This window comes from Mauremys reevesii, linkage group 5 (genome assembly GCF_016161935.1).
Source record: "Mauremys reevesii isolate NIE-2019 linkage group 5, ASM1616193v1, whole genome shotgun sequence".
NCBI classification, from domain to species: Eukaryota; Metazoa; Chordata; order Testudines; family Geoemydidae; genus Mauremys; species Mauremys reevesii.
Genome location: NC_052627.1, coordinates 44,623,105 through 44,648,786, shown reverse-complemented (window position 1 = coordinate 44,648,786; position 25,682 = coordinate 44,623,105). Strand labels below are relative to the sequence as shown.

General features: G+C 39.7%; 1 protein-coding gene across 7 annotated transcripts in view; it reads right to left on the bottom strand.

The window, feature by feature from the left end:
• The window catches only part of INTU (inturned planar cell polarity protein), a 98,098-nt gene that overhangs the window by 12,840 nt on the left and 59,576 nt on the right, over window positions 1-25,682 (bottom strand). For 3 of the 7 annotated variants that reach the window (XM_039540575.1, XM_039540574.1, XM_039540577.1), the window contains 7 exons: window positions 25,067-25,256; window positions 11,471-11,524; window positions 9,438-9,500; window positions 7,637-7,858; window positions 6,543-7,034; window positions 5,499-5,596; window positions 2,446-2,635 (listed from right to left, as the gene is read on the bottom strand). In XM_039540575.1, coding sequence (XP_039396509.1) covers window positions 2,446-2,635; window positions 5,499-5,596; window positions 6,543-7,034; window positions 7,637-7,858; window positions 9,438-9,500; window positions 11,471-11,524; window positions 25,067-25,256 — 1,309 coding nt within the window. Of the gene's footprint in view, window positions 1-1,847; window positions 1,929-2,445; window positions 2,636-5,498; window positions 5,597-6,542; window positions 7,035-7,636; window positions 7,859-9,437; window positions 9,501-11,470; window positions 11,525-25,066; window positions 25,257-25,682 lie in introns of those variants that run through there. The other 4 variants (XM_039540579.1, XM_039540581.1, XM_039540576.1 and 1 more) reach the window with 4 other exon arrangements.

The window sequence follows — 25,682 nt, the reverse complement described above, 5'->3', positions numbered from 1 at the left end:
TGGCTTACAGTGAAGTAAATTCAACAAAAGGGGCAGTTTTGCATCAAGGAGAAACACACACAACTGTCACACTGTAGCTTGGCCAGTCATGAAACTGTTTTTCAAAGCCTTTCTGATGCGCAGCGCGCCTAGCTGTGCTCTTCTAATTGCCCTGGTGTCTGGCTGTTCAAAATTGGCCACCAGGCGATTTGCCTCAACTTCTCCCCCGTACTCTCACAGATATTATGGAGCACACAGCAAGCAGCAATAACAATAGGTATATTGGTTTCACTGAGGTCTAATCTAGTCAGCAAACAGCGCCAGTGAGCTTTTAAACATCCAAAGGCACATTCTAGCACCATGCTGCACTTGCTCAGCCTATAGTTGAACTGCTCCTTACTACTGTCCAGGCTTCCTGTGTATGGCTTCATAAGTCATGGGACGAAGGGGTAGGCTGGATCCCCAATGATAACTATTTGCATTTCAACATCTCCAATGGTAATTTTCTGGTCTGGGAAGTAAGTCCCTTCTTGCAGTTGTTCAAATAGCCTGGAGTTCCTAAAGATGTGAGCGTCATGCACCTTTCCCGGCCATCCCACATTGATGTCGGTGAAACATCCCTTTTGATGAACCAGTGCTTGCAGCATCACTGAAAAGTACCCCTTGCGGTTTACATACTGGTTGGCAAGGTGGTCTGGTGCCAAGATAGGTTCCATCTATCCCCTCATCACACTTAGGGAAACCCACTGCAGCAAAGCCATCCACTATTACCTGTACATTTCCCAGAGTCACTACCCTTGATAGCAAAAGGTTAGTGATTGCATTGGCTACTTAGATCACAACAGCCCCCATGGTAGATTTGCCCACTCCAAATTGATTCTCGATTGACCGGTAGCAGTCAGGCATTGCAAGCTTCCACAGGGCTATTGCCACTCGCTTCACAGCTGTCAGGACAGGTCTCATCTTGGTATTCCTGCGCTTCAGGGCAAGGGAGAGCAACTCACACAGTTCCACATGGGAAAGTTGAGCAGCAACTAGGAATCATCCCAGACCTGCAACACTATGCCATCCCACCAGTCTGTGCTTGTTTGCTGGGCCCAGAATCGGCGTTCCACCGTATCAGCCTGCCCCACTGCCACCATGCTGTCCCAATTGCAACATCCCATGCTTTCAGGAATATCTGTGTCCATGTCTTCCTCACAATCGTCCTCGTGCTGGCGTTTCATAGCCAGGTTCTGCGCATACTGCAGGATAATGTGTGAGGTGTTTACAATGCTCACAACAGCAGCAGAGAGCTGAGCGGGCTTCATGCTTGCTGTGCTATGGCGTCTGCACAGGTAACCCAGGAAAAAAAGGCATGAAATGATTGTTTGCCGTTGCTTTCAAGGAGGGAAGGAGAACGAAAGGGAGGGGAATCTGATGACATGTACCCAAAAAGCACCCACAAAAATGTTTTTGCCCCATCAGGCATTGGGAGCTTAACCAGAATTCCAATGGGCAGTTGGGACTGTGGGATAACTACCTACAGTGCACCACTCCATGAGTCAATGCTAGCCACAGTATAGAGGACGCACTCCGCCGACCTACTGCGCTTATTGGGGACATACACGATCGACTGTATAAAATCATTTTTTAAAGATCAAATTCTATAAATTCGATCTAATTTCCTAGTGTAGACATAGCCCCAGAAGAGATTACTTGGCAACATGCTTGAAAGGAGTTGGTAGTTGCAATGTGTTTTTTACTGGACAGATGTCCACATTAAAAAACCCACCATTACAAACATTAGTGGTTGGCCAATTTGTTGGCAGTTTTAGCAGGGAGGCTAAAGAGACTGAGAATGAGCTACCTTCTCACCTTCAAAGATAGTCTCTTCAGATCAGGGTTGAAACGCAATAGCAGGGGGGTGGGGGGAAGCTTAAACTGTCACTGCACATGCCATACACTTTCTGTGAAGAAACAGAGAACTTAAATCTCCTGTGTTGTCAAGCTAGCATCTTTCAAAAGCACTAAATTAACAATCAAAAAAACAAAACAAACCTGTTTTTGTAGAAGGCAGGAGAGGGTAAATGATTTTAGTTCCTCTCTTGCCATTCTCTCCTAGAGGCCTTCTGTGAAACTCTTTACTAAATTATGGACAGGAGTCATAACACCACATTCCACAAAACAATCTAATTCTCTGATTCTCAGAGCACTCTCTTGGGGAGGTGAAGCTCTTTTAACATGCATGTTTGGCTGGACTGCCTGTCAGAGAGGCAGTCTGCCCATATAAGTAAAACATTTAGTAAATTAAAAAGAACGCTCACAAAGAATCTTCTACTGGGGGACTATTTAAATGCTGAAGTAATAGTTTTGAAAATATTAACTAGGAGATTTAAGTAAAGAAAAAAGTACAAAGCACAAAAAGTATAAATAAGAAGTACAGAAAAGTACAAGAAAACAATTGTGTTAGACAAAGTTTCTTACTTCTTTCATCACGGCCTGCTGGAAAATGGAGCGAATTGAAAGACAGCAACGATGAAAATTCTTGATTAGCTGAGGGTGGATGGATCCACTGAGCTGTTGTACTTCTTTGTGCGTAGGAGTAATAAAGATTCCTTGCATTGTTTCTAAAGAAATATAGTGGAAGAGGGTGTTCTCAGGACCAGACATCAACCTTCAAAAATTAGAGAGTAAGTGATTTTGAATGAAACCTTGGCTAGACAACATACTCTCTTACACTTGATTGCTTTCTGTTCGTGGTAACGTGGTAGGAAAATGGAACCAGACGTTGTCACGATTTTCCTATTTCTACACAAGATACATTTCCTTCTAATTAAAACTGTTAACACTGATTATTTTAAAAAACAGTGATCATGGAGGTAACTGGGAGTTGCTGCCCTACTCCAAAGAGGTAGTATTATCCAAAACAAAAGAGAAAGCATAAATAACTAGCTCACTCAAAATAGAAAAGATGTTTAAGAGTGACATATTAGTCACAAAGTCACCTCTGTGCTGTGGGTTATAAAGAACAAAGCTGTTCTTTAAACCAAACTACTGTTCTTTTTCTGTTTTTATAGCTTGAAGACAACTGCACTTCTAATGTTATTTCATAATATCACTTTAAAAATATCTCCCCCGGCACCCACCCAACTGAGAGGATGAGGCTGAATTTCCAGACAGAAGGCCAGATCTTCAGTTGACATAAACTGATGTAAATCCACTAACGTGAATAAGAGCTACATTGATTTATGCCAACAGGGAATATGACACAGAGATTCAGTTATAGTTACACTGTTAATTAGTAAAAGTACACACACTATTTAAATTATTATATACACTTGGCCAAATTCTCTAAGCACATACACAAAATTGAAAATTGTGTTAAACATACTGATTCATATTTACATTAAAATGAAAAAGATTATTTTAGATGCAAAACATCACTTATGACTTTTTTGTTTTTTAAAGACTACATTTTCCTGATCTCTCTTTTTCACCAGGACACTCCTAGGGCCAAAATCATAGTACTAATGATATAGCATGGAGTAAAAAATCATTGGAAGATGAGTAAATGGAATGTACACACTTCCTCGCAAATTTACATTTTACTGCTGGACCTTTTTAACTAGAGTGGCAGAAGAGAGAAGCTACCTGCAGTTTGGAATTTGGATTCATCTATGGAATGGAATAATCATCACGGGTGAAATTAGTCTCTGTGGAGAAGGCCAGCGAAAAGCCAGTGCGCCACTTAAGTTCTATTTTTGAGGGTTGATGTGAGACTTAAGTGGGATACTGGCATTGTCTTGGGCCTCTGCACAGAGGTGAAATTCACTCTAATAAAGGCTAGTATTCAGACTGTAAAAAATTAATGGAAGAGGTGTGGCTAAATCTCCTGCACTGCTTTGAAAACTGGGGAGGGCTATAATGAAATACCCAAAAATTCAGAGATTCACAGAGTTTAAGGCTCTACACTAGTCTGATCTCCTGCATATCACAGGAGATTTAATTTAATCCAGCAACCCCTGCACTGAGCCCAGTAATTTGTGTTTAAGTGAACTCAGGCTTGTTTGTTCCACAGGCTCAATTTTTTTTGAGAATCTGTGCCAAATACCTGCATACAGTAAGTAGCCCACTATTAATTTTGAAACATTCCTCTAGTGTGACAACTTGATTAGACGACTCCAAAATCCTTCACAATAAGAATGCACTCCTCAATTCCGCAGCTTCAGCGGTGGAGGTGGCTTTGTCTGGGCCAGCAGGGAAAAGAAAACCTGTCCCCCTCTCTAGTGAGAGCTCAGTTTCCTTGTCAGTTTGAGGAGCAGGAGTGTGGAGGGATAAAGGGAGCGTCCTAGCTCACTGCCTGGATTGAAGGGTGCAGCAGGATTAGGGGAGGGTATCACCCAGAGAAGATGGGGAGCTGGGCTGCAGTGCCTAATGTCTGGTAGGGGCAACACCTCTCCTCCCATATCCTTAACCCTCAGATGAGGGAAGGGCAGTGGGGTCACAGCAATGGTGTTGGGACCAGTTTAAAGTGTGGAAGGGAGTGTTAGGTCAGCCTTCCCCAAGATGGCAGGAATTACAGAAGGAAGAACAACCAGCACTAGATAAATTATAGCCAGGTAATTTCTCAGATATGTTAATAAAGTTGCAGCCTAGTTATCTCTCTATGTGTGGTGTTCAGAATAATGCATTATGGGAGTGGTAGTGTTCATCACTAAGCATATTTAGATATTTTGTAGGGAGTAAGGAAAACTGGGTATACAATAATGTAAAAAAACTCCAACTGTTTTCCTGCTTGACCACAGTGACTGTGTCTTCTCTGTGACACAGATACTTTGCTTTTGCAGAAGCCTTGCATTGGAAACTTTTGGCTGGTGTTATGAGCTCAAATTAAGTCAACTACACAGAACTAAGGCTACAAGTATGTCATGGAGGTTGCGTAAGTCATGGATTCTGTGACTTTCTGCAATCATCATGCTATTGGGGTTCCGCAGCAGCCCGGCTGCTGTAGCAGTGGGGGACCCCTCCGGTACCTCCCAGACACTCCGGTGCCCCCTTCCCCACTCCCAGCCCTGCAGGGTGGTAGGGGATCCCCCAGAGCTTTCCAGCTGGCAGCAGCTGTGGGGACCCCGCAGATCCCAGCCCTACTGGGTGGCAGGGGATCCACAGTTCCCAGTCGTCACAGGCAGTGGGGGCACCCTCTCCCCAGCTCCCATCCCTGCAAGGCAGCAGGGGATCCCCCAGCATCTAGCCTTGTGGTCAGGGGTCCCTCTCAACTCCCTGCCGCTGCATGCAGTGGGGCAGGTTGCTGGACCCTCCTTTCTCCCCATTTTGTCAGGGATGTTTTCAGTAAAAGTCAGGGATAGGTCAAGGCTTCTGTGAATTTTTGGTCATTGCCCGTGACCTGTTCATGACTTTTACTAAGAATATCCATGACAAAATCATAGCCTTTGGTGATTTGCATGTGTCTTTGGACAAAAATGGTGAATTTTGGTGTCTGAAAAATAAAATATTTAACAAAACCAATAATCTCTTACTTGACAGCATTATAGAGTTCCGTATCTTTCTCTGAAAGATTCTTTTTCAGGTTTCCTAAATGAAAAGGATTTGGAAGGGTATGTTTCTTTTTAGTGACCTAAAAAACAAATGGCACAGTAAACTAACAGAATAAGGACATCTAAATCAAGGACCAAAATCCAGCCAACGACATCATTTACTTAAAATGGAAGTATTAAAAAAATTAAATAGTTTCAGCAATTTTTAGAATGTATTTTATAGTGTAAAGTCTATTCCAGGCTAAAACAAACTGGTAGCATTGTTCAATTCTCCAATTACTTTTGTAGTTTTCAACACAGCTGTGCCCAATTTAATCATCAGAAGGCCAAATATTTAGAAGTGATGATGATCAAATGAAAGAAACAGGTGCTAGTTGTGGTCCTAATCCAAAGCTCACTGAAGTCAAGGAGAGTCTTTCAACTGACTTCAGTGTGCATAAGCAGCTGACTAATTTTATACATATGAGTAGTCTCACTGATAGTTTTAGTTAAGAACAGAAATTATCCTAATGAAACTCAGCAAAACCAATACTGACTTCTTAAGCAGCAGGAGTTGCATTATATAAATCCAAAACAAATAAATACATAATTATAGCACTAAACTAGCTTAAAAATAATCAAGCACAATTTGTAAAAAATAAAAAGAATTATCCTGTTTCCATTTATACAGAAAAATAATTCCCAATGAAGGAGTGGAATGCATCAGTTTTTCATAGCTGTCTCCACGGTCATAGAATGCAACTAGAATCCGCAACCTTACCGCACATTTCGTAGGCTATGTCTACACTATGCACCTTTTAGTGACACAGCTGTGCCACTACAGCCATGCCGCTAAAAGGCGTGCAGTGTAGCTGCTGTTTTTTCTCAGTGAATATCAGTCTACCTCACATTTATTAAAACATTTACCATAAGAAAAGAGGCAAACATCCAGAATAGTATTGATTAATTTCTGAACATTCCCTTGGCTGTACCTACCTTCAAAAGTTAAACAGTTTAATAAATAATACATTGTAATAACAATAATACCTTGAACAAGCTACCACTTCCCTCAGACCCGCCAAAACTTTGGGATTCTTTTCGTTCGTGCTTTCGGACCTGATCTACTGTAGCAAGTAGGTTAAGGCCTCCACCTTCTTCAGGACCTTCACTGCCATTGTCAGATCCTCCACTGCTCCTTGAGGGACTGGGCTTACGTGTCCTTAAGGAGGAGTCAGTGAAGAGTGTTCTCTTGCTTGTTGGAGATGCTGTGGTTTTGGAAGTATTTTGCAGTTTACTGAGGATTGGTGAGGTTGTAAAGCTTTCCAGTTTGTCACGTGATGCAGGAAGGAACCAGTCAGCACAAGACAGACATGGAATGGCGGGAGCTTCTAATCTTTCCTCTATGCTGGAATCTATTCCTTCCAACTGAAGTATAGTTGCTTTGACCTGATCAACATATATACAGTCCGGTCCTGGATTCCCAATGGCTTTGGAAGTGCAGCCCCCGGTCTCCAGCAAAACACACAGCATAAAGTGTCTCTGTAAAACAAATGGGTATAAAAGATTAATCTTTGATTTAAAATATTGCATATTGTAGAATCCATTCTATATTGCACTCCTTATCAAATCTAATATGGTATCTCAGCAAATTACAAAGATTTGCAAAACTGGACACATCCCCTGCCCTCCAACACGAGCCACTTTATGTCAAAATCATTCCTTAGGGTTTTTTTTTGGCCCTATTACAATCCTCATGCAAGTGAATGTTTATTTAATCACAAGTTATGAAAATTAAGTTCTGTGCATATGAGAAACTGCCTCTTAAATAGTCATTTGCTGGTTATTTTTCTGCTCAAAATGGATGAAGTATCTGACAAAAATTTCAACTGACATGAATAAAAGAGCATCAAAACCATGAAAATTTGTATTTATGCTTACTTTTATAAGCTTTCTGAATATTAATCAATTTTATTCCCCAGCTGAAAAATTCTACACCAAGCCACAGCTGCAGTAAGGATGTTTTTTAAATGATGAGATCAGTGTATGCTTAGTATTGGAAATATGTAATCACATTTAACAATGTAAAGGCAACAGCAGAACTGACAATCATAACCATGGGTGCTCTGGAAATTGTAACTTACCAAACCAACTATTAGTAAAAAGTATCTTGCTTCAGGCTCCCTGTATCCTGTAACACCTGAAGCTTCACTTGGTTGGAGGTGATGGTGTGGAAATACTTCTCGCCATATCACTAACTGACCAATCCTCTGTTCTGCTGCCAAGGGTAACAGGCAATAGTGTCGACTATATAAAGCTATATCAATAAGATCCTCCTTTGGTAAGTGATTGCCAATCAAATAGCCCTTAATTAAAGCACAAAAAAGAATGCACATTCAATAAAAATAACCATACTTTTCACTTTATAGTGTCTTTAATCTAAAGATCTCAGTGTTTTACATATTAAAATCATGAGCTCATTGGGGCAGGTAGTGGGGACTATCGTGTGTGTGTGTGTGTGTGTGGTATAGCACAATGGGATCCTGGTCCACGACTGGGGTTTTTAGGTGCTATGATAAAACAAAAACAAACAAACAAGTTATTATTCCAGTTTTACAGAGGTGTAAAACTGAGGCATACAGAAGTTAAGTGGCTTGCCAAACACCTAGTTGCAGAATCAGTAATTAACCAAAACATTTTAATTCCCAGTCCTCTGTGTAACTACCACAAAACATAGCTCTTTGACTGGAATTAATAGGTTTCCCAGACAAGGACAAGGACAGAATATACCAAAACAAGGATTTAAAATATGACCTTCATAATTGTACATCATAAAAATTACATTGTATTAATAAAGTCCTGCTATATTTCCCTTTAGATTGAACAACAGCTTAAAAGAATTGCTGCCTGAAGGCTTTATTCTGCTAGCTGCTGAGCACTCACTGCAAGGTACCGAATATCTCAACTCCTAGGTGCCCAACACCTCATAAGATTGGGACTGGAGTTTGATGGTCACTAGCTTCTCACCCAAAACAGAACTGAGATTTGTTGGCAGGTGAAGTTTTCTGCTAACACTGCCCTTTCTGTACCTCTTTTGATTTTTCACATTACATTAAAAAACACACACAGAGGAGACCAGCTGCATGAGTTTTTCTAGAGCAGGTCTAGATGACATGATGGTAACAATGCCTGTGGATGGTCTGCACTAGAGTTTGCATTATTGCTAGCATTTTGCTGGCATTGCATTGTTACACCAATCTCAGTGTAGACAGGCTTGATCCTTGTACCTTAGTCATGTGAGTAGACCTAACCCATGGGACTACCTGCATAAGTAAGGACTGGATGACTGAGACCTTAGAACATAAGCTCTGTAAAGCAGGAGTTGTATATTACTCTTTGTTTTGTATGGTTTTGAATATACTGACAATGCTCAATAAATAACATGTTTACAAATACCAGAGGCCAAGCGGAACGAAAGTTATTGATTCAGTTTTTCAAGTCTTATCTATCTGGGATAACAGTTACAATCAGAGGCCTTCAGTTAGTGACAGGGATGGGCAAAGAACAAAGCTATCAGAATACCTCACAGTAATTCTCTTATCAATTAATATGGTAATTTATCACTGACTACTGTACCTCTTCATTCATCTCTTCACACACACTTTGCAAGACTGTTGTTGTTACTGGTTTCATAAAGATATTTTGGGGCTACATATCGTACAGTAAGAATTGTTTTAAGACTTTAAATATTTTATTTGCATCTGTGAAGTTAATGGTTTTGTTCTATTCTGTGAGTTCAATTATGTCTGTAAGAAGTGTTAAACAGACAAAATATCCACACATTGTTCATATTTGTCAAGCTCAAGCAAGTGTCAATCCATGCTTGGCTTATGTTTCTGCTTGGTGCATTTTTAAAAACTCCATGCTTCACTCAAACAGTCTCACCTTATAGAAGAGACAAGAGCCCAGAATCATATACAACCGTCTTATGTCATAGTAATCTTCAGACTGCAAACAAAAATATAGTACATTTATAACTCCTGATTGTTACATGACTGAGTAAAGGCAAGTAAAACTAATTCCAATAAATGACAGTCAGTGTTATTTAATATTTCAATTATTCAGAGTGCCTTCTTTAAATATTAATTTATTAGCAGCTGAGCATCAGAGAGGTGAAGTTAGAACAAACAGCTAAATCAAATATGACACTTAGACTTTATTGTTGGTTTTCAAGTCACTGCAGTCATTTTTATAGTTATTTCCAGCACAGCATAAAAGGTACTCAGATTTCCTACTCAGTTCTAATCTATCTGTAAAGCAGATGGCTTTTTTATAGTGTTCTCTAAGGGTACGTCTTCACTACCTGCCGTATCGGCGGGTAGCAATCGATTTCTCAGGGATCGATATATCGTGTCTCATCTAGACGTGATATATCGATCCCCGAACGCGCTCATGTCGACTCCATAACTCCACCAACGTGAACGGCAGTAGCGGAGTCGACATGGGGAGCCACGGACGTCGATCCCGCGCCGTGAGAACGGTAAGTAATTCGATATCAGATACTTTGACTTCAGCTACGTTATTCACATAGCTGAAGTTGCGTATCTTATATCGATTTTCCCCCATAGTGTAGACCTGCCCTAAGTTTCACAGGTCATAACAGCCAGCTAGCTGTTGCATAGCTCTTGCCACCAGAGGGACCTCCTACAGCAAATCTAGGAAGAGATAGCAGTCTCTGTTCAGAGTACCCGGAAATATGTTACCCAACATTAACTCATTCGTTTACCTTTAAATTTAATAGACAAATGCTCTCACAATCAACACAGATCTCAACTGGGCAGCTTTAATTTTAAATGTAGTGGATACATATAGCTCTGCTCAAAAAACCAGTATTTATAAATATAATTTTCAATAATCATTAGGAAATTATTTTATTTAGGAAACAAATGGTTTGGTTCCTATTAGACACAAACAGTAAAGTTTAACAAGAAGTGGGACTAAAGACATCCATCTGCCTTGTATTTACAGTCCCAGACATTTTATTAATTTTAAAAAAAGAAAAGACAGAAGCCCAAAAATGTTCAGTGGTACATATATTCAATAATATTTTCTTTACATGTAGGCATAACAGATCCATCTATAACTTCATTTTAAAATAAATTCTTGCTCCAGAAGAAACTTTAAGAGGGACTTTCATACTGAGGAGAAAACTTTCATAAGTATAAACATATTTATCTCTCACCATTTGATATGTAGTAAAGGAAGCATACAAAAAATGATGCTTGAATGACTTGCTTCTTTCAAGTTTGTTCCAAGATAAAAATTCTTGAAAACTGTGAATGTGTATAATTGTACTGTGTAGAGAAAAGCAGCCAGTTCTGTGTACACACACACAAGCACAATTTTATGCCAATGATATATATCATCATTCTCGAACAAGTATTAGGCTTACATCATTAAGGTGTTAACAAAAATGTGGTAAGAACAATGTCTTATATTGCACCACATAGCCTTCTAGCCTTTCTGTTACTGAGACTTTTAGTTGCTTTCTTAAGATTGGTGAGTTTTGTTCTTAACGCTGTACAGCAATTTTAAGGGCTATCCATAACTACTTGAAAGAGAGAAGTTGATTTTTACTATTAACTGAAAAAGAAAATATCCCTGTTGTGGCAAAGAATGGCTTTTTAGCTGAGCTAAGCATCAGTCAAGCTTGCAATTATATCAGATCTAGTTTCCACTCAGTGTCCCTGTAGTTACTGGTGTAACTACAGAGAGAAATTCATGAAGTAAAAAGGGAAAGTTCTTTAAACTTTTACTACAAATCAAGAAAAAATATGGATGACTGTTACACCATTGTGACATAGCTTGCTTTGACTTTCAGTTGGTTAAGAAAACTAACGGGCTTTGATCCAAGGTTTCTTCAAGCTACTGAATGTGAACAGCACAAATCGCCTGCCCTATAAAAACATGCTCCTTACCAGCTCTGCAAAATCAGCTGCCTCCAAATCACTCAGTGCTGTGTCAATTTCCATCTGAAATATTGAAATGGTAGATACAAACATATTTTTCCAACAAATATACTGACAATTACAATAACGTATATGACATAGTACGGGTAGTCTCACAAGATTAAGAGTCATTATTCATTACTTTATAGGGAAATGGTAAAAAAATTGTCCATACTTTTTGCATTAATAATATCAAAGATCAAGAACATCTGAATTCTCCAAAAGATTAAAGAAAAATCTTTTCCAATTTCTGCATATTTCCCTCTTCTTGGAATGATGGAAAAAAATCACTCTGTCTGTCTGTCTCCTGAACCCACTGTTTTATATAAAGGAGATGTCAATCTTACTTTCCTCATGGACTAAAACTTGAAGGCAGGAGGCTCCCCTGAAAGCTGGCAAAGCTTTAGTATCCAACTGAGTTATTAGAAAAATCTTTTTCACTTTGGATTTACTTTTTGTCTCTATGGAAATTTCCAAAACTTTCTCACACGTTACCTTTGTTCTACTCAAACAGCAATAAGCTTGCATATTGTTTAGTTTCAGGAGCTGTTGATTAATATAAATTTTACTAAAAATACTTTTAAAGAACATAATAGCAACAACCCAGGTTCATGACAAATATGCTACTTAATGAAAAGAATTTTAAAAAAGCCATGGCACCCCTTTTGGGTTCTGTAAACAAGCTGTCTCTTACTGAGATATAGTAAGTTTTTCAGATTTATAGAAATGTCAACCATGCTGTTGGCAGTCACAAATAATCATGCCTCTCGACTTCTCTCTTGGTTTAGAACTAAATTATACATCTATCCCACATAGAACTGATATTCTTATTTTTATTATTAAGGAGGATTGCCAATCCTTCCCTAATTAAGGCGGAAACTAGCTTCCAAATATAAACCCAATTTTTAACTCACTCTCAACTTCACCAAAACCAATCCCCCAGGAATTTCAACTTGTTACACAGTATAACTTTTCTGAAAAATGTGGGCACAAAGAATTTCAGAAACATAGGGGTTTAAAAATGTCCTTATATATTTTTCCAAGATTTTCCTACTACTTTCTTGGCTTTCTCTCGCCAAAACAGAGTCAGACAGAAAGTTCAAATTTCACTTCCCCAAGAGTGTCAAACTCACAGAAATGCCTTTCATATATTTTCTTCAGGGGGACAGATGTCAGAATTAGAGATTAACATGAGAATTAAAAAAAACCCACAACTACATATACAGTGCTTGAAAAGTCTGTGGTAAGTAGCAAGCTTTCCCAAATAAGCGCCTTCATTTCTGAAGAATCCAAGCTTTTATTTAAAATAAAATAAAGCCCCAAACACACACAAATTTCTAGCCCTTACAGTTGCAAAGATAACCTTCCAAAAATGAACTGAAAGTAAGTACTGCTGTCTTCCTTAATTTTCAGACAGAAAACTACAATATGTCTGTTGCTAGTCAGAGGTTTCACAAGTTGCAGGAGAAGGAAACCTAACCAGTATATTGCCAGTTTTCACTACTGCTAATGGGAACCCAACTGGCAGCGGTGAAATTGGGAAGAATCAGGTCAGGTAAATTTCATTCTGTTGCTGCAGAGGCTGGCACTGAGCAGCAGTCAGGACTAGCAGAAACATCCCACCTTGGCTGCAGCCAGAAGGCTCTTGTGTGGGAGGGGGCAGATAGAGACTTCTCCTCCCTTTCAGAACCCCTGGAGTCTTAGGTAGGAATTCCAGCAACTGGGAAGTGGCAGAGATTGGCTTCTTAGTTAAATGTTGCTCCTGGATGGTGGATCCTCCTATGCTTTTATCAGTCTTAATTAGTAGGTTTAGTCCTCTGAGTTTTAGATGTCTGATATATTTCCAACCCTTATGTATTTCTAAGGGGGTGGTTGAGAGAGTTGATGCAGGTGTGTGTATGGGTTACGAGGATGGGAGAGAGAGACAGACTGATGGGAGACATGAGGAAAGAAGCAGGGAAGAGAGATTTTTCCAAAGACTCTGAGAGAACCTCAGAGGATTTGGAGCAATCAAATTTTTCAATTGCTCCGCTGCAGCTCTGGGCACAAACCTACTGCTCTGCGTTCCAGCTCCGGGCTCCACTCCAAAGCCCTGTACAGGGGAAAAAACCCCTCAGACCATACACCCCTCATTGTCACCTACCACTCACACTGGAACCCATATGTATCATTAAACAGTTACAACCCACACTCAGTGGAGAGCACATCTTTCCTGAACCCCTTTTTCTGGTCTTCAAACAACCCCTCCAAACTCTTTAAGCTCATTGTCAGAAGCAAGCTGCTCACAGGCCAGGAAACACCAACTCAAAGAGGCTCCAGCTCCTACCAGAACAACAGATGCAAAACCTGCAGACATATCTTCAGTGCTATGATGCTCAATACCCACCCCAACATACCCTTCAAGATCCATGGATTCTACATATGCCTATCACAACATGGGGTGCATGTCATATGGTGCACTAATTGACAACTATGTGGGTAAAACAGAACAGTCACTACATTTTTGAATGAACTCATACAAAAAAATGATAAAAGACAAAGACCACCATATCACACATGGTTTTCATCTTGCAACACCCACCCTTGTATTTAGTTGTGACACTTCTGAGTGCCTTTCCCAGACCTGAACAAGAGCTTTGTGTAAGCTTGAATGATTGTGTCTTTCACCAACAGAAACTGGTTCAATAAAAAGACATTACCTCACCCACCTTGTCTCTCTAATATCCTGGGACCAACAGGGCTACAACAACACTGCAAATAACCATTATTTATTATAGAAAAGAAAGAAAAAGTAGTGCGAAGCCTGGAAAGCAAAGGTTATAAAAACAAAAGAGATGCAATAAATTACATTTCAAAAAGTGTATTAGGTCGCTGATTGACCATGTGCTAGAACTGAATATACTACACTGGCCAGCATGTATCTATTTTTTCCCTTTAAATTACAGGGGCAGTCTTTCGGAAGTGGGCAAAGGTGTGTAGCAGCACATGTATTTTTCATTCTGGCTAACACTTATAGTTCTTGGTGTTGAACATGTCAGATAAATTTTTCACAACCTGTATATATACATACTTCAAAAGATATCTCTGTATATATTATGTGAAGTGAAATGAACAAAAAACAGGGAGAGGAATCAAATAGGTCCACTAAGCCTTACAGCTGTGCTTGGCTCATGGTATCAGACACTTCTTAAATCAAAATACAATTAAAAATTATTACAGCATACCAAATCCAGTAAAATGTGCACACTGACGAAGGTTATTTCAAGATTTTTTTCAACTAGAAATTGAACAGAGATGATAATTTCTCTACTAGCCGTAAAAAGACTGCTCCAAATTCCAGTTGTTTTACTTAAAAATTGTGCCTGTCTTTTAAAAAAACATTTATTTAATAGCCAGCTGCTTATATGGCCATATTTTTGACTCCCTGGGTCTTGACATACTTCCTACCAAAACAAAACCTACAAAGTTTGCTTGTAAAAGTGAAGAATCTTTAAATTAGTGCTATTAGGGCATGAGTGGGCTAGAAATATGCCCTGTTGTAAATATCAGAATAGGAGTTTTATTGAATTCATGCAATAAAAACCAAAACCAACAATCTTGATCTTTTGAAGTCAAAATGTCATTTTCCAAGGTAGCAAGCACCCTTCATTCTCCATTACAAAGGCTCTGTTTTGTCAAGCTGATTCAGTGAAAGCTGCTGATTTCTTGTGAATCCTACCTGGATTCAGTGTCTTTAGAGCTTCATCCTAGAACTACAGTATATACTCACATTTAAGCCTTCAATTCATTTCCCTAACAACATTTTTGGAAATTAGTGTCCAGTTGTATAAACTGAATCCCCCGGCTCCAAGTGCACAGAAGATTGTGGCTGGTACATATTTTACCTATTAGATCTGCTCATAGATAAGTTCAAGTCATAATAGATTTTAAAGCCAGAAGGGACTATTATGAACGAATGCAGTATATAGTGGTAATATCTCCATATTTCTACTTCATATTCCCCTGCTTATCCACCCACAGATCACATTTTATTTCTTAGCCACTGCATCGTACAGGTAGTGCATATTTGGCTGGTTATTCATCATGATTAAGGTCTCTGATTTCAAAAATACAGTCCCCATCCTATAAGTGTGACCTGCATTCTTGGTTCCTGGATGAACAACCTTGTAGTTAACTGTATTAAAGTACATGTTGTTCCAATGAGCCTAGATCATGTGATCCAGATCACTCTGTAGAACAGATATGTCCTAATTAACTCTACCAAAGTTGGTAGCACTGGCAAAATACCAGTAAAGATTTTTTGTTTCCTTACTGATAACTGATAAAGATTTTGATATTGCATTTGTTCAAGAACAGATTCCTGTAGGATCCCATCAGAAATGCCCCACAGTATGACGATTTTCTATTTACAATTACTTTGAGATCTATCAGTTAACTAAGTTTGACTTCATTTTATATGAAGTATACTGATTTTTTGTAGTCATAGCTTTTTAATCAGAATTTTGTGTGGGACTAAATCTTATGAACAGCACAGACTACAAGATGCACCATAAAGTCAGCCTCTTTAGTCTATGTCCCAGGCAGTGACTTATGGACCTGCTTCTTGACGCAGGTAGGGACTGACAACTCCTCTCTTCCTTCTCAACCAGGGAACTTAAGCACGTGTCCTGGTGGATGGGGATAAAAGACTGGCAGCTCTCAGCCTCATTTGTACACTGACCCCCTGACTCCAACAAAAAAGCTGCCTTTAAATTTTGGCATAAGTTCAACTGCACATAAACAAGAAAGTGGTATAGCCTTATTATTTTTCATATATCTCAGTCAAATTTTCCCTACTACTTTTTCCTGTGTTTTCATAAGCCTATGGCTAAGTGGTAAAAGAATATGCTTAATGGTTCCTGACATGTGTACTGAGTTAATGGCATGGTCCAGAACCTGTCAGCTAATCAGATTCTCCTTTAATCTAGGTTATTTTAGAAATGTTTATTATATATATGGTAGATAGTGGAAATAATTGTTGAATAAGACATCTTGGAAGCCATAATCAAGGGTTTTAATACTATAATTCCATTGATCTGACATCAGACTGGATTATAATTTTTTTAAACTGAGTAGGATTTTCAAAATCAAAAAAATTAAAAGTCATAGTAATAATAATGCTCATCATGATCAAGAATAAAGCCACTGAATGCATGAGTGTGTTAGTAAAGCTACATGTCTGGTACAGTACTCCTGCAGCCCTCATTGTTCAACTAAAAAGACATTTGTTCAGTTTACCAATTCAGATAAAATGTTAAAATACTAAATTAGATAAAGTGCTGTTAAAATTAATGAGTTTCCCTGCTGTCAGGGATACTGCTGTATAGGCTAGCAATGTTATAGATGACACAGGAACCGAGATGCTTCAAGAAATTATATGGTATAGTATGCAATTTTCACAGGTTTAAACAAGACTAAATTTATTGCTAAAAGTATCTGTGTCATTTGGCATCATTATACTAAAAGAGAATCCGTATACTTCATTCACCAACCCATACAATCCCCACAGCACAGGGGGGTTGTAAGCATCCTTATCAGAAGTTAGAGGTTAATGACTTGTGTAGAGCAGGACTGTCTTATTGACAAAAAGTAGGGTCATTTTAGATCATCTCCAATACAAGAAAAGTCCCTGTAGGTGGCAATGTACAAACACAAACAAGATCTGCTTCTTCCCACTCGCATTCACAATTTGATAACTGCCCAAAAATAGCCTCCTTTTGGTCAGGTAATAAGAATCTTTTAAAGTGTTTGATTATGTATTACTGTATAATGAGTTTCTTCATATTTAAATGATATACAGTCTAAACTGGCTTTATTTGGAAGATGCAAGTTATTTGACTGAAAATTTAGTAAATATTACATATGCAAAAATCAGTGAAACAAGATATTTTAAACTAAAGTGGAGACAGCCTCTTCTGTAAAGCAAATGTTTTGGTTTGTATTAAATTGTATGAATTCTTTTAAATACTTTAGTTCATAGATAGTAGTGTGATAGGAGCGCAGAGGAAAGAGGCTATGGCCAGCAGAATATAAGCATATATTGCAATTACAGCACACCTTTTTGATTGGATGCAAAAGCTTTACATATTTAAAAATAAACATTTCCTACTTCACATAACTAGGTATTCGTTATTCAGGCTCTGATTTGGTAGATATTTGTAGTTCATCTATACAATACTGGATTTTTTCTTCTTACAATTGGAATCTTTCCTTTGCATAACAGAACACAAAAAAATGGACAAAATATGGGAAAAAAATGCAGCAGGCTGATGGGGGACAGAACATGACATATCTCTTCAGGGAGAGAGGCTGTGATTAGTGCTGGCAGGGAAAATGCAGTAGCTGTGCCTGTTAACTATGTGGAACCAAAGGATTCAAGGGAAATCTTGTCACCAACCTCACAGATGCTGGGGCATTATACGCAGTGTGCTAGCCCCTTGCACATTGTCCGGATCTCCCTCTAGTCCTATGGTAGCATGATTGGCTCTATGGACATGGTCACATTGGTTCTTTGTCTGCTGATACATACTATCACCTATCCCTTTTTGCTGGGAGTAGAAACCACACATTGCAAATTTATGCTACAAGGAGCAGATTTAACTCAATGGGGACATCGATAGATTTCCAAGGGGAGCATGTGGTCTCTAGAGTAACTGTTCTTCAGCTCTGGCAGGCCAGCCCATCCCTGCCATTGAATCATGTGTAATCTGCAATATGTTGTGGTCATGGAGAGAAACTGCTGCCATTCCAGGAGCAAGGAGAAGAATGACGTATGGGCTTGTATTTTCCGTTATTGTTGCTCCGTTGGCTTTTCTCCTCACTAGGCCTGGGCTTTGGGTAGAGCCCCCCTTTGGGGAGGCTAGCCCCTGACCCCGCCCCTTCCACCCACACTCTCCCCATGGCCCCCCGACCCGGAGTGCCCCCCTTGGGCCACAGGAGCCCCGGGCTGGCCAAAGCCCTGAGTGCTCTCCACTTGGCTGGAGAAGCCCCGGGCCAGCCACAGCCCGGAGCGCCCACCCCCCCTTGGCTGGCCAAAGTCCTGAGCCTCGCCAGGAGCCCCGGAGTGGCTGAAGCCTGCCATGCCTCCCCTCCCCTCCCCGAACCCAACCCACCCAGGGGAAAAAGCTTCTGTTACCTAAAAGATGCTTTTGATATGCCCCATGCAGGTTCCGCGGCAGCTGAGGAAGCAGTATGTGCCTCCTCAGGCACCTTGGAACCTGCATGGGGCATAATAAAACACAAACTTCACTGCCAAACCCCTCAACTGAGGCTCTGGGTGCTGCGGCAGCGCCGGGGAAGGCAAAACCTTCCCTGGCCTATTATACCCACCGCCCATGTCACTAACCATGAGAGGCCCTCTATTTATAAGTAATATATTCTATTGATGCCTTTTTTCTCTGCTTGTTAAATTTAACCCTGTCCCCTGCCCACATCTGTAGAATCAACAAGGCACAGTAGTGAATGTCTTCCAGCAGAAGCACTGCAGTCTGCATTGCATAGGTGCTAGAACTAGAGGTGCTACTGCACCTCTTCTTGAAGTGGTTTCTATCATATACAGGTTTTAGTTTAATTCAATGGCTCTCAGCACCTCCACTATGCAAATTGTTCCAGCACCCAGCTACACTGACTTGCTAAGGTAACAGGGGAAAAAAGTAGAACATAGCCATGATCTTGGGCCTCTGCTCCAAGCAGAAACTAACAAGAATTCCTGGAGTTATGATTCTTAAAGTCACTGAGACTGATTCCCAGCAGGGAGTACAACATATCACCCATACCGTGAAACTACAAGGATCTCTTACCATCAGCTTCTTTTGAGTGAATATACAGAAGTACAGCCAAATCAAGCTTTACAACTCCGTGAGGTAATTAGGTGGGTAAGCATAGATCTGTAATTAAATACCTTCACGGGAGAAGATTGATAAGGGATTTTTTTTTCCAAATATGTAGTCAACATATAGTCAAGCTCACTACTGTAGCAGGGAAGAGTGTATACAGTTGGAAGTCAGAATACCTGTGTTCCATACCCAACTTTACCACTTAGGTGCTATATAACCATTGGGCATTCACTTAACCTCTCTCTGTTTCCATGTTCCCATTTACAGATTGGGTATAATCATGCTTACCCATCTTTCAAAAAATCATTTTGAGGTCTGTGGAAGAAGAGAGGCATGTGCAAAATATTTTATTATTTATTATCTTCACAATGCTTCCCCAAGCTGATTAGCAACACAACCATTTTATCCAGATTAATTTTAAACCATCTGTTTTAGGGCTTGCCTACAGGATGGCGGCAAAGTGCATTAGAGGGGTGTGATTTGTAAAGTGCTCTAACTGGCCCATGTAGACTCTGTTGGCACATTCTAAAATGTGTCAACAGGACAATTAGAGTGCAACATGTTAGTGTGTGTTACAAATCACACCCTTCTGGCATGCTTAGATAAGGCCATAGAGTCAAAAGCTCCAGGGATGCTGCTATGCAGAAGAGGAGCAGATACTAAGAAAAACCTTTGAAGAAGGCAGAAAGAAGCAGCTATTGAGCCTGTAAAGTGAAGTAACTTGCATTGGAGCTAAAACATAATTAGAAAAAAACAGTACAAACTCTAAAGGAAGGAAAAATAGGAAGCATCATCAAAAACACCGACCTAGCCTAAGAAGGAAAAAAGATGCCCATGGGCCGTAGAATTAGGGCATTTTCTGTAACACCAATAAGCCACATTTAGGGTATGTCTACATTGCAATGTAAGCCTGGGCTCAGACTCAGGCTCAAGACTTAAACCTCTTCTGTCTAAATACAAATCTCTCAGACTCAGGCTTGCACTGAGGGTTCTAGGGCCTCACAGAGGTGGAAGGTCTGAGCCCAAGTCCAGCCAGTACCCCAGGTTCAAGCCCTACTGTTTTGCAGTGTGGATGCAGCCACATTGGACTTGGGCCCTGGGAATCTGCCATTGCTGTCCCACGATCCCACGGGATGGTGTTCTTTGTCCTTTCTATCCCACTTCCTAGTCCAAGAAATGCAGACAACCTGCCTTTGCTCAACTACAGCTCAGTGTTTAGGCACTTCCATTTTATTCTGGCAGCTGAGCTGCAAACATTTTGAAGTCTGTGAAAGAAGAAAGGCATGTGCAAAACATTTTATTATTTATTATCCTCAGAATGCCGCTCTATGTCAATTAGCAACACAGCCATTTTATCCAGATTAATTTTAAACTGACTGTTTTAGGGTTTGTCTGAACCTTTTCCTGAGTTTGCAATGGCCACCGACCAGAAGTCCTTTGCCAAGCATGCGGCTTCCTGGTTGAGGGAGCATAGTCAGGTTTTGGTGAATCTCTGGTGTAAGGTGAGCAAAACATTTGATATTAGTAAGAGTGCTGTGAATGATTATGCTTACCAGCAAATAGTAGAGCCCCCACAGAGCACTGGAAATTTACCAGACTAGTGACCAGTGCAGGGAGTAATTAAGTGGCTCAAGATAGAAAGCTGCAAAGCCAGGGACCAGAATTGCATTTCTGAGAAATTTATCATCTTGCCAGTTTTACAAGGACTTTGGCAGTGCTGGGTACTGCATCTCACATGGAGCCAACAGTGGTGTATGATGACCTAGTCAGCTGTGATGGTGACCTGCTGACCCCAGAATCTAACATGGGAAGAGATGGGAGCCAACAGCAAGAGCCGGATGAGGCCATCAAAGTGACTCTGGTGATGAAACTGGTCCCTGAGGAGGCTTTGCTGCAGGAACAGCTAGCTGCAGCACATCCTGGGGCCATACTTGAAGGAACTTTCTGATGGCTCACTGGAAGAGCAATGCACCATGGAACTGGCAGCAGAAAAGGAAGAGGCAGAAGTTCCCCTGGATCTGGTAAGTTTTTGGATTTATTAATATAGTTATAGTTACAGCACAATTTTTAGCAAGGAGATTCCGGATTGTTAAAAATAAGAACCTTATATTGCCTTCCCTGTTAGCATGGTGCTCCGTACCTACTCAATGGTGTAATACACCACCTGCAAACAGTCAACTGGGGGAAGGAGGGAGGTTGAAATGTAGTCCATTTATAACGATACAGTAGGTCCATTTCAGTAGTCCATGTGGTTGATGTGTGATGAAATTGTTTGTCTGAAATACACCTGGGGGTTTGAATGCAGTCCAGCAATGTGCCAGAAATGGGGGTTTGGGTGGGGGGTGAGGAAGGCATTTAAAAATTCACAACCTAGGGTCAGCAATCAGTGTAGACACTTAAGCCCTGGGTTCTCAAACCCAAGGTTTGCTGACTCAAGTTCCACTAATCCTGGGCTTTCTTTGCAGTGTAGATGTACCCTTAGACTCTTGCTTTAGTGCTTTGTCAAAGAACTTCTTGTGGCTGCCCTTCAGAACAGGAACACAGCAGTGTCTGGCCACAGTTACTGATGTTCATTTGACAGAATATGCCTTATCAGGACCTTAGGGTTGTAGGCCTGATAGATAGCAGCTATGGAAGATTAAGTCCAACAGTCACAGCGTATATTATATACTACAATATGTTTTGATCTTTATGTGCTGTGTACATTTTTTTTTTCTTGACTGACATATACATTGAGTTTATATATATATATATATATATATATATATATATATATAAAATCAATGGATATGTCAGTCAAGAAAATCCAAATGTACACAGCACATAAAGATCAAAACATATTGTAGTACTGCCTGTGATGGGTTACTTAGACTTCTGTAAGGCATTTGACTTAGTATCGCATAACATTTTGATTAAAAAAATAGTATGATATAGAATTAACAGGGCACACCTAAAATGGATTTAAAGCTGGCTAGCTGATAGGTCTCAACATGTAATTGCAAATGGGAAATCATCATTGAGTGTTTACTTGTGGATTCCCGCAGGAATCTGTTCTTGGTCCTATGCTATTTAAATTTTTACCAGTGACCTGGAAGAAAACATAAAATCATCACTGATAAAGTCTGCAGATGACAACAAAACTGGGGAATGGTAAATAATGAAGATGACAAGTTACTAAAGCGCAGCGATCTGGATTGCTTGCTAAACTGGGAGCTAGCAAACAATATGCAGTTTATTATAGCTAAATGTAAATGTTTACATCTAGGAACAAAGATTGTAGGCCCTATTTACAGGATGGGAGACTCTATCCTGGGAAACAGCGACTTTGAAAAAGATTTGGAGGTTGTGGTGGATAATCAGCTGAACATAAGCTCCCAATGTGATGCTGTGGCCAAAAGGGATAATGTGAACCTTGGATGCATATAGAGGAAAATCTCAAGCAGAAGTAGAGAAATTATTTTACCTCTGTATTTGGTACTGGTGCCTCTGCTGCTGGAATGCTGTGTCCAGTTTTGGTGCCCACAATTAAATAAGGATGTTGATAAATTGGAAAGGGTTCAGAGAAGAGCCACAAGAATGATTAAAGGATTAGAAAATTGAATTTATGGGACCTCAATCTGTTTAGCTTAACACAGAGAAGATTAAGGGGTGACTTGATTATAGTCTGTAAGTACCTACCTAGGAAACAAATAATTTAATAATGGGCTTTTCAATCTAGAAGAGAAAGGTATAACATAATCCAATGACTGGAAGTTGAAGCTAGACAAATTTAAACTGGAAATAAGTCGTACATTTTTAACAGTGAGAGTAATTAACCATTGGAACAACTGATCTAGGGTTGTGGTGGATTCTCTATCACTAACAATTTTTAAATGAAGATTAGATGTTTTTCTAAAAGATATTCTTTAGGAGTTATTTTGGGGAAGTTCTATGGCCTGTGCTATGCAAGAGATCAGACTAGATGATCACAATGTTTCCTTCTGGCCTTGGAATCTACAAAACCAAATGAAGATGAAGGAGGAAAAGATGGAAAGTGGTAGCCTGATTAAGGAATTTTATTTTATTATTTTGTAAAGACCCACTCTACTGTGTTCTTTTAACAAATATTTTTATTTTGCACCCTAATTAGTCAGACACTGGCCTGCTTTTAGAGGCCTAAAGATTGCTCATAACAAAGGAAATTGGTCTTTTACTTTTAGAGAGAAAATGTAATAAAATGTATACTGCCATCAAACAGGGGTTATTTCATGTGTATTTAGTGCTCAGATATAAAGTTGGGCTTCTTGACGTCTAAAATCAAATTAGAATGTTTCTCTCCTTCCTTAGTTACAGTTTCATAGTTAACAGCAGACACAAGATGAGGTAAAACACAAACAAGTTAGTCAGGCTAATGTAAAACTATGAGCTAAGTTTATATAAAAACAAGTGTTTATTAAAAAACCAAAACAAGAGCTGACCTATACACACACAATATAAAGAAAAATAAATAAATTTTGCAACCAAAACACGACTAGCCTTTACTCTTACTGCATTTCCATAAAATGTCTTCCCAAAACACTCTCCATATATTAGGTTCTTTCTACACTGCAAAATTTACTATGATGGGGCAATGTATTACAATATGATTGTGTGCCAACTACATTAATTTACAGCACAGTTCGGACCGCATATGTGGGAAGAACCAAATCATGCTGGGACCATTCTACAGAACCTGCGCCCCCACAAAGGCGCGACAATGCTGTATTATAAAATGGTTGTGTCCCTGCTGTATTATAACACATTGCTCCAGCACAGTAAATTCTGCAGTGTAGACAGGAGGTAAGCCATAGAAAAGGTGATGGTAGGGTTTATGGAAATAGATTAAGGTTTAGTAATTGGCTTCTTTTTCTTTACAGGATTTTCCTTCGGTTTTGGGGGAATTTCCAATATCCCCCATTTAAGTCTTTCAGATCATTTCAGGAAGAAGAGGTTTAGATGCAACACTCCAAGCTCTGTAAGATATTCAGAATATTTCACCTTTTCTCTTCAAACCCTCCACCACCTTGCAGTTTAGTGCAGAAAACCAAACATCCTTTTGGTGTAGCTCTCGGCTCCTGCCTGAATCTGAGGGGAATTAGATACAGAAAAATGATGCATTGAAGCTGCACCAGTGTGTTGCCACACAAACGTCATGTGGCCATACCTCCAGATTCTATAGCAGCTGGCTGCAACTCTCCTGCAACGCAAGCTGCTCAAATAAAAATATGACATTAAAGATTAGAAGACTGCCTACTGGAAAAATATTTAAATGGTCAGAACGAAACAAACATGTACCATCAATTGTTTTTTCTATTATATTTGCTACATATTGGGGATGTTTTTGTTAAACAAGGTCTTAACTCCTTTTTAGTTCATCTTCTCTTCCTACCTGATTCTTGAGTGAAGACACTAAGCTGTGTTTACAGCAGCATGCTGTTGCTTATGGAAATATATGTGGGGTTCCAAATTCAGCATTACTGCTCCATAGAAGGATCTGGTAGAAAGAAAAGATTGCCTGAGATAGGGGAAGCCCTTGTTTAAATTACACCTTAGAAACAACAGCAAAAGCTACCTTGGAAAGAAACAGAAAATGGTGTGGTAAGTAAACTGCTTTCGTCAAATGTTTGCCCTGTCATGTAAAAGTCCTTCTTAAGAGATTTGTAAAGGAGATTACCTTGATTTCTTGAGCCAGCGTTAGCCAGCGTACCCCTGGGAGATTGTCTAAAAACAATGCACTGCAGCTATCATAGTGCTGAGCACTGGGGCTGGCGTTCGAGCTGAGTCTGGCAGGCTGAATTGCTCGCTGGAAGAACAGGTTGAAAAAATGATCCAAGCGGGAAACGTTTTCCACCTGGCAAAAAGCACTGAACAAACATGAAATGGAAGTTAAAATAACATTTCAAGACTGGTACCTTGTTTGTATAATCCTCTATGCTATAGTAGATGCTATAAAGCAGGATACTCCATTTGGATTAAAACAAAAAACAAACAAAAAACCCCACTCGGTGTTAAAAAACAAAAAAACACAGGGTTGTTACCCAGAATAAAAAATAGGTTTGCTAGGAAAACAACTGGTACTTCGTAATACCAATAGTTCTGCAGTTTACCTCTTACAGCAAATTGCAGATTTTGAAATAAGGCTCTAAATGGCATTCATCTCTTTGGTGGCCTGGATGACTCTACCTGCTCCTTTTCTTTAGGACATTTAATGACTTTTTAACATACCTGCCATTGTTGACTATTGTTTAACTGATGTCAACCAAAACAATTTTAAATAAAGATTATACTAT